Below are 9929 nucleotides of genomic sequence, written 5' to 3'. Positions count from 1 at the left end.
AAAATTATACATGATGCTAAACGCTATATCGGTGCTATTGTGATCAAAACTGTGCTCACGAGTGACGACGAGATCAAAAATTGCAGTTTCTCCTTGATCCATGAGTAATTAAGCCCACTCGAAAACAATCAAAGCTACCTAATAATTAAACAGTATAGTACCTAGATCAAAACAAGGAAAGAGATCATAACAGTGATACGTGAAGCTTCAAAGAAAGAAGAACGGAGCAAGAGAAAAAGAGGGGGGGGGGGTCGATCGAAAGTCGAGACACCTCGCTGCAGGCTAGCTAGCTATAGCTAGAAGGCTGTCAGTGGCGGCCGGAAGGAGACAAACACGTCGTGTGGCATCTGACCGCCGCCATTAGGCATGAGGTTGGGCGGCAGGTTGTAGAATAGCATCGACGATGGGTCTGGCAGTCCGGGCATGCCGACTGCCGCACCCATCCCTCTGTTTCCTCCCGGTGCCGGTCCGTTTGGCAGCTGCATCCCGTCGGATCCGGTGGCTTCCGCGGCCGCCTCCCCAGACTCTTCATCGACGAGCGGGAGGCGCTCGTAGGTGGCGTTGGAGAAAGTGGCCGTGACGACCATGAAGCTGGACGCGACGAGCTCCCCGATGATCGTGCCTCCCACGACCTGGCCCTGCCCACCGGCGAGGTAGACGGCGAGACCGGTGGCTCCCGGCGGGCATGGCGACGGGAGGAAGGCGGCGGAGAGGGAGAGGATCTCAAAGCGACCGTGGAGCGTGACGACGGAGCCGGCAAAACCCTAGCGAATGGGATAAAAATCGGACCTAAAATACCCCTAAAATTGATACCGAAAATGCCCTCGAAATTTTGGGAGGGAAACCGCTGACAGTTCGAAAATTTTCCTCTCCTGAAAATTCCCCTCGGGGTCAGATATAATACACCTGAAGTCTATGTATTGCATAAGATCTGGGCCGTCGAATTCGCTCCGATGGACGGTCCATATCGTCCGGATGTACTGTAAAACATCTCTTTTCTATAATCACATGAAAAACGTATCTGTTATAGCATGGCGATTTATGAGTGTTCGATGGGAGTGTTTCTCCCTCATGACGCCCTTCGCTCAAACGAGCCTCCTGTAGGGAACATTTATTGACTTGGATGTCCTAGCTTGAGAGAACATTAGATTGTTATTAACATCTTTTATATTTTTTTCTGGCGAAGGCGACAATCACAAGATACTGGTAAGCAATGCACCTATAACTCTATGAAAAAATTAAGCTGGTCATCTTGCGTCAAGATCATAAGATGCCCTTTGTGATGTGCACATCTAACATGAAAAAACTTAGTTATACAACTTGCGTCAAGACACCCCTTTGTTGTGCATATAGAGAAATTTGAGAATTCCATCTCGCTCAAGGCAAAGCATGTGCTATCGACAGCATGTGTCTAATAGGTTACCCTTGTCATTCTCCACCCCATCACCCTCTAGCTCCAAGCATATTTTCCTCCATTTTATATCAAGCTAACATATCAAGAAAAGGATGTGACATGGTTGTTAACTCCACCATTCAGATGGCATGTGTCGTCTTTGACCTCCTGTAGTATATAGCAAGTGTTATAACTGTTTATAGGGATTTTTCCCAGTAGAAACTTGCAAATGATTCGCCAAAGCCCACATCCACTTGAAAACTATACCGCAACCCTCTCGTGCACACTTGAAAGGTGTGTCACATTGTTAATGCTTCTGACAAACATATCCCACAAGTAATTGGAGTGTTTGCCACATGACCCACCCGTGTAGATGTTCTTGCAAGAAAAGTTTGACCCTTTTCTTGAATTTTCATGCCACAGTGATTTCTATATGTGTATTCCATTTACCAACACCCTGAGTAGAAGTGTTATCCACAAGATCATCCTATAAGAAGGCAGGGGCACAATTAGGAAATTTGGTTTGCCGCTCTGAATTATGATTACACCACAGGGTGGGATACTTTGGTCAACCAAAATATAATTACGTAACATGAACTGATGCTAGTTAAAGTGTATTTGTGGTTAAGAAATCAGTAACTCGTAGCTTCTCGGTCAGCTTGGGAGTAGTGATTAATCAATGAATTAGTCTATTAACTCGATTAATTGGCCGACCATTAGTCGGTAGATTAAATAGGAACTTGCCAACTTATATAAATATTTTTTTGTATTATACCATAGTTCGATGCACCTATCTATATAATATACCAAAATATTGTATTGTAGGCATATAAAAAATAGAAAAGAGGTAATTAATAATTGTTATACGTCCAAACCTACAAAGTCTAAAAGTTTACAATTAACAATTAAACATTTAAACTTGTCCATATCACTAGTAGAAAAAGGGTCTTTCGGCCGAGGGCCGAAAGACCATTAGTCCCGGTTCAAATCAAAACTGAAATCAATGGCAGGCATTGGTCCCAGTTCGATTTGCCGGGGCATTGGTCCCGGTTCGGTTCACCTCATTAGTCCCGGTTTGGAGAAAAACCTGGGACTAAAGATCCAGCGACTCCCAGGTGGCGTGCCGCGGATCATTAGTCTCGGTTTGTGGCACGAACTGGGACTAAAGGAAGGCTATTAGTCCCGGTTTTAGAGAAAAACCGGGACTAAAGTTCTGCCTATATATACCGTCGCCCCTGCCCACTCTCTCTTTTTTGGCTGAAGTGTGCCCATGCCATATGCCACCCTTGCCACTCTAGTTCATGCACTTGACGTGTTCGATGAAATGCCTGAACAACACTAGTTAAGCTTTGTCCTCTCCAAACTCGACCTCCAAACTCCATTTTCCTCAATATTTGTCTACGTTTGGCCGTGCACCAACTCCACAAGTGTTTTAAAAGGTTAGCTACTTCATCCTTTCATGTGTCACTGCTAGTTTAGCTCATTTGAAATGCTCACATTAACTTCTTAGAGTCTGCACATGGGTAGGGTGTCGTCCCGTGCCCGTCCTCACCGTTGTCGATCGCCCCGTGCCGATCTCGTCACGACCATCGTGGTGAGCCTCTTGTTCTTGTCTTCTTTTTAAAAGAAAAAAAATTCTTACTTGTATGATTTAGATACATACTTGTATAAATTACTTACTTTAAATATTTTTTGTTATTATATAGTACGATGGTTTTGGTATCCGCCTCCGTTGGCCCTCGTCCTGTCTATGATTCGGATGTGGTATATATTATCTTTTATAACTATTTGTTTTATTTATTGTTTATGACGACCAACATGACATATATTTTTTAATCTAGGAGGTAGTTGAACCGGAAATTCCAACCCACATAGAAATTCTTCTCGAGAAGTTAAATTTGGTTGAAAAAGAAAACAAATACTTGAAGGAAAAATTGAAAATAATAGAGGACAAGAATATGGAACTGGAGTTGCATGTTGCCGATGTCATCGATGATCGCAAGATGAAGATCGATGTGATGTTGTTGAAGATGGATGCACAACGCTTGAAGATGGATGCAATGCGCTCGAAGATGGATGAAATGCGCTTGAAGATTAGGAATATTAGAAAATATGCCATTGATAAAGAGGCTTGGTATCATTATGGTGTTGGGTCAATTGTTACCTTAGTTGCGATTTTGATTGCATTTGTTGTTGCATTTAAATGTTTTACATAATTGTGTGTTGTTTTATGAGAGAACTTTATGTATTTAGTTTTGCCATAATAACGTTTGATCACTAGTGAGCTTTGGTTTTAATATGATGATGAACTTGTATTAATTTGGTCATTTCTTTATTCATGATGTTCTGCAATAGTTTTTTGATATACTTAATTTCATAATAGAGATGAATCGCTAATGGATGTATGGTGACCGGCACACTTCAGAGTACATTACAAACCAGGACTAATTAATGCTCGAGTTACACTAAAGTTCACAAGAAATGGTATTCTCTTCTGAGGATAGCAACTTTCTTCATGTGTAATTGATAAAAAAATATTGCGTGTGTCAATGTACGGTGGTCATTTCACTATTCATGTATGATGCCAGATTGATGCACGAAGCGATGGATGTACGGCGAACAACGCGCTTACGGATTTATTGCAGGCCTGCATAAATTTATCGATGTGGCTGAGGCAAACAAAGTGGATAATTTTATGCCTTGTCCATGTGTTGGTTGTCTAAACGTGAAGGATTACTCTAGCTCGAAAACCATTCATCTCCACTTGCTCCAGAAAGGTTTCATGCCCTCATATTATTGTTGGACCATGCATGGAGAGAGAGAGGGGTTACGATGGAAGACAATGAAGAAGAAGATGATGATGCCAACTATCCTATGTTCACTGAAGAACACGGTGATACTAAAATGGAAGACAATGAAGAAGAAGGAGGTGAAGAATAATCGGCATCAGATGAGCCCGCTGATAGTCTTGGTCGGGTCATTTCTGATGCAAAGAGAGAATGCGATACAGAAAAGGAGAAGCTGAAGTTTGAGGCCATGCTAAAGGATCATAAAAAGTTGTTGTACCCATATTGCGAAGATGGCAGCACAAAGCTCGGTACCACACTGGAACTGTTGAAATGGAAGGCGGAATCTGGTTTATCTGACTAGGGATTTGAGAAGTTACTGAAAATATTAAAGCCGAAGCTTCCAAAGGATAACGAATTCCCCGAGACTACATACGAAGCAAAGAAGGCTATCTTCCCTCTTGGATTAGATGTGTAGAAGATACATGCTTGCATTAATGACTGCATCCTGTACCATAGTGAGAAGTACAAGAATATGGATAAATGCCTGGTATGCACTGCAAGTCGGTACAAGATCAGGCAGGATGACCTTGGTGATGTTGAGGGCGATGACGAGCCCCACGGGAAGAAGGTTCCTGCTAAGGTTATGTGGTATGCTCCTATAATACCACGGTTGAAACATTTTTTCAGAAACAATGAGCATGCCAAGTTGATGCGATCGCACAAAGACAAGCGTAAGAAAGACGGGAAAAAGTTGAGACACCTCGCAGATGGGTCGCAGTGGAGGAAAATTGAGAGGGAGTGGCCGGACTTTGCAGATGACCCAAGGAACTTATGGCTTGGTCTAAGTACAGACGGCATGAATCCTTCTGGGGAGCAGAGCTGCAGTCACAGCACCTGGCCCGTGACTCTATGTATCTGCAACCTTCCTCCTTGGTTGTGTATGAAGCGGAAGTTTATTATGATGCCAATGCTCATCCAAGGACCAAAGCAACCCGACAACGACATTGATGTATACCTAAGGCCATTAGTTGATGAACTTTTGCAGTTGTGGGCCAAACCAGCTGTACGTGTGTAGGATGAGCACAAACAGCAGGAATTTGACCTACGAGCATTGTTGTTCATAACCATCAATGATTGGCCTGCTCTTAGTAACATTTTAGGGCAGTCAAACAAGGGATACAATGCATGCACGCACTGTTTAGATAAGACTAAAGGTACATATTTGGAAAAATCTAAGAAGGTTGTCTACCTGGGGTCTCGTCAATTTGTATCGACCAATCATCCCGTAAGAAAGGAAGGCAAGCATTTCAACGGTGAGGCAGATCGTCGGAAGAAGCCTAACCTCCCTACTGGTGATGAGTTATTGGCTATGGTCAAGGATTTGGATCAAATATTAATCTTTGGAAAGGGTCCTGGTGGCCAATCTGTTCCGAAAGACGACGTTACCGGACACGTGCCCATGTGGAAAAAGAAATCTTTATTTTGGGAGCTACCCTATTGGAAACACCTAGAGGTCCGGTCTTCAATCGACGTGATGCACGTCACGAAGAATCTTTGCGTGAACCTGCTAGGCTTCTTGGGCGTGTATGGGAAGCCAAAAGATACAACAGAAGCACGGGAGGAGCAGCAACATATGAAAGACCCATACGACAAGAAGACTGAAAAAGGGCATCAATACTTAAGCAGCTACGCTCTTACCAAAGCAGAGAAGGAAATCTTTTTGGAATGTCTGAGCAGTATGAAGGTCCCCGCTGGCTTCTCGTCTAATATAAAGGGATTAATAAATATGGAAGAGAAAAAATTCCAGAACCTGAAGTCTCACGATTTTCACGTGATTATGACGCAGTTGCTTCCGGTTGCATTGAGGGGGCTTCTACCGGAAAATGTTCGATTACCCATTGTGAAGCTATGTGCATTCCTCAATGCAATATCTCAGAAGGTAATCGATCGAGAACATCTGGAAAGGCTACAGAAGGATGTGGTCCAATGTCTTGTCAGTTTTGAGTTGGTGGTCCCCCGTCCTTCCTCATTATTATGACGCATCTCCTGGTTCACCTAGTCAATGATATTTCCATTCTCGGTCCTGTATTTCTACACAATATGTTCCCATTTGAGAGATTCATGGGAGTCTTAAAGAAATATGTTCATAACCATGCTAGGCCAGAAGGAAGCATCTCCAAGCTCTATGGAACAGAGGAGGTCATTGGGTTCTGTCTAGACTTTCTTCCTGACCTTAAGCCGATTGGTATTCTTGAATCACGACATGAGGGGAGACTGAGTGGAAAAGGCACACTAGGAAAGAAAGCAGTGATATGTAGGGACAGGCATTCTTTCACTCAAGCACACTACACAGTTCTAAAAAGTTCCACCTTCGTGGCTTCGTATATCGAGGAGCACAAGAATTTTGTACGCTCCGAGTTCCCGAGGAAGGCTATCTCCTGGATTGAAGAAAAACACATGGATACTTTCGGCAGTTGGTTGCGAGCACGTCTCATGAATGACAACACTGTTGGAGATCAACTCTACTTGTTGGCCGCGTCACCTTCTTCGACTATATTACATTTCCAAGGGTACGAGATAAACGGGAATACTTTTTACACGACCGCCCAAGATAAAAAGAGCACCAACCAAAAGAGTGGTCTCCGCTATAATTTCACAAACGATAATGGGAAAAAGGACACATACTATGGTTACATAGAGGATATATGGGAACTTGACTACGGACCTACTTTGAAAGTCCCTTTGTTTTTGTGTAGTTGGGTGAACATGAATGGAGAAGGGGTAAAGGTAGACCAGTTGTACGGAATGACAACAGTTGATCTCAAGAATCTTGGTTACAGAGACGAGCCATTCGTCCTAGCCAATGATGTGGCTCAGGTTTTCTACATGAAAGACATGTCCTCTAGACCAACAAAAATAAAAATAAGCAAATGAATACATCAGACGATGAGCCAAAGCGTCACATAGTTCTTTCAGGGAAAAGAAACATTGTTAAATAATGCAGATGCTCCATAGTGAAAATTGACCCAAGCATCCCGTTAAATAATGAAGATGCTCCATGGTTACGGCATAAGCGATCATAGGCAAGGGATCGAAATATAAATCTATGTAATGTATTTAACTTTATGTGATGTGTACAAATGTATTAAATGTATGTACTATGTCAGCAGATTGTCCGTTTTGTACACGAAGTGCATCCAGTTTTTGTCGTAACCCTCTCAACTTTTTATCACATGCTATGTGGGTGAAATTATGATACCATGCCAACTTTCAACATTTTTAGAGTTCATTTGTAGTGCTTTTCAATTTCAGGGTCAACTAGCTAAAAAATAAGTAAATGCACGAAAAAATATCAAATGAAGTCAGAAATTGTTCAAAATTTGTGATGTGCCTTTGAATGGTGCATTTTGAACACACAAAAAGTATGGAGTTCAAATAAGTTCAAAGGAATGAAATCCCTTTATAAGAGATGAGTTATCGTTCGAAACCCCGATACTTCGAGAGAGATTGTCCGTTTTGTACACGAAGTGCATCCAGTTTTCATCGTAACCCTCTCGACTTTTTATCACATGCTATGTGGGTGAAATTATGATACCATGCCAACTTTCAACATTTTCAGAGTTCATTTGTAGTGCTTTTCATTTTCAAGGTCAACTAGCTAAAGAAAATAAGCAAATGCACGAAAAATATCAAATGAAGTCAAAAATTGTTCAAAATTTGTGATGTGCCTTTGAATGGTGCATTTTGAACACACAAAAATTATGGAGTTCAAATAAGTTCAAAAGAATGAAATCCCTTTGTAACAGATGAGTTATCGTTCGAAACCTTGATACTTCGAGGGAGATTGTCCGTTTTGTACACGAAGTGCATCCAGTTTTCGTCGTAACCCTCTCAACTTTTTATCACATGCTATGTGGGTGAAATGATTATACCATGCCAACTTTCAACATTTTCAGAGTTCATTTGTAGTGCTTTTCAATTTCAGGGTCAACTAGCTAAAAAATAAGCAAATGCACGAAAAAAATCAAATGAAGTGAGAAATTGTTCATAATTTGTGATGTGCCTTTGAATGGTGCATTTTTAACACACAAAAAGTATGGAGTTAAAATAACTTCAACAGAATGAAATCCCTTTTTAACAGATTAGTTATCGTTCGAAACCGTGATACTTCGAGAGAGATTGTCTGTTTTATACACGAAGTGCATCCAGTTTTCGTCGTAACCCTCTCAACTTTTTATCACATGCTATGTGGGTGAAATGACGATACCATGCCAACTTTCAACATTTTCAGAGTTCATTTGTAGTGCTTTTAAATTTCAGGGTCAACTAGCAAAAAAAATAAGTAAATGCACGAAAAATATCAAATGAAGTCAGAAATTCTTCAAAATTTGTGATGTGCCTTTGAATGGTGCATTTTGAACACCCAAAAAGTATGGAGTTCAAATAAGTTCAAAAGAATGAAATCCCTTTGTTAAAATCTTAAATACAAAACAAAAATAAAAGAGAAAAATTATTAAAGGACAAAAAAATGCCGCCTATTGGGCCATCACGGCCTGCATACGACTAGAAACCCTACACGACAGGTGGGCCAGGATGCAGGCCCGCGAGCCCAATATAGGACCAACAGGCAACGAGAGGACAGATAGGCCCGAAGGCCTGCTTTAGAGAGGAGTTCGATGGAGTTGTTGCGGCACGGCTTATAAACTAGTGCTAGCGCCCCTCGCTCGGCGAGGTGGGACTAAACATTTCGCGGGGCTTTAGCCCCGGGTCGTTGCTAGAACCGGTACTAAAGACACCATTTAGTCCCGGGTCTGGCCATGACCCGGGGCTAAAGACCCTCTCCTTCCCGCCTCTTCGCCTGCTGAAAACTACCTTTAGCCCCGGGTCGTGGGACGAACCGGGACTAAAGGGTGGTCATTACTCCCGGTTCTTCCCACGACCCGGGGCTAAAGCCCGTCCTATATAAGCGGGACATCGATTTTTCCGACCACCAACATTGCCAGTTTCTTTTTCTTCCCCCTCTCGCTCTCCTGCGCCGCACGCGACAACGATTTCGACGCTGCCAGGCTGCCCCAACGTCCGCCTCGCTGTCGCCATTGCCGATGCCCGTCGTCCTCCTCACCGGCATCAGATCTATGCGCGGGCCTCTTCTCCCTCGAGGTGAGCCGCCCTCTTCTCCGTCTCCTCCGCGGTCGCGACGAGCTTGACCATGCGCGCGCCATTGCCGCCATGGCCGCCCCTCCCCGAGCCCATCCCCCACCTAGCCACCACCGGAGATGCCCGATCCATCTCCCGCATTGGAGCCCCGGCCCGCCGCTCCCGGTCCATTTCCGATGTTTGAGCCGCCGGTGCCGTACATACACACACACTCTCTGAAACACTCTGAAAAATTATGGTTAAGAAATAAAATTAGTTAATTAGATAGTAAAAGAGAAAATTAGGATTACTGTTTTAGGTAATTAAGTGTTCATATTGTTTTAGTTAATAAGTGTGTCCATATTGTTTTTGGTAATTAAGTGTTTCATATTGTTTTAGTTAATTTAGTTGTTTTAGTTGTTTAGTTTTTTTTGCAAAAGTTTGATGAGAATTTTGACATTTGCTCCGTATGTAGTTTTCTGATGAAATCTTTTAAAGGTCTTATATTTTGAAACGGAAGGAGTGTACATATTTAGAAAATTTTATTAAACAGTAGGAATTTAAGTAGTAGGACATATACGATGCTCATCTAGCATCCTCGTCGTCGACTC

At 42.6% G+C, this 9929-nt stretch overlaps 1 protein-coding gene across 1 annotated transcript; it reads right to left on the bottom strand.

Moving 5' to 3' along the window:
- Window positions 1-296: 296 nt before the first annotated feature.
- LOC123450498 (AT-hook motif nuclear-localized protein 20-like) lies at window positions 297-9510 on the bottom strand. Its single transcript, XM_045127711.1, has 2 exons — window positions 9328-9510; window positions 297-764 (listed from the first exon to the last, which is right to left on the bottom strand). Exons 1-2 carry the CDS (start codon window positions 9508-9510, stop codon window positions 297-299), a joined length of 651 nt encoding a protein of 216 aa, XP_044983646.1.
- Between the last annotated feature and the right edge of the window lie 419 nt (window positions 9511-9929).

The sequence above is a fragment of the Hordeum vulgare genome, chromosome 4H, assembly GCF_904849725.1.
Source record: "Hordeum vulgare subsp. vulgare chromosome 4H, MorexV3_pseudomolecules_assembly, whole genome shotgun sequence".
Lineage (NCBI taxonomy): Eukaryota > Viridiplantae > Streptophyta > Magnoliopsida > Poales > Poaceae > Hordeum > Hordeum vulgare.
This window is presented reverse-complemented; position numbering and strand designations above follow the sequence as displayed.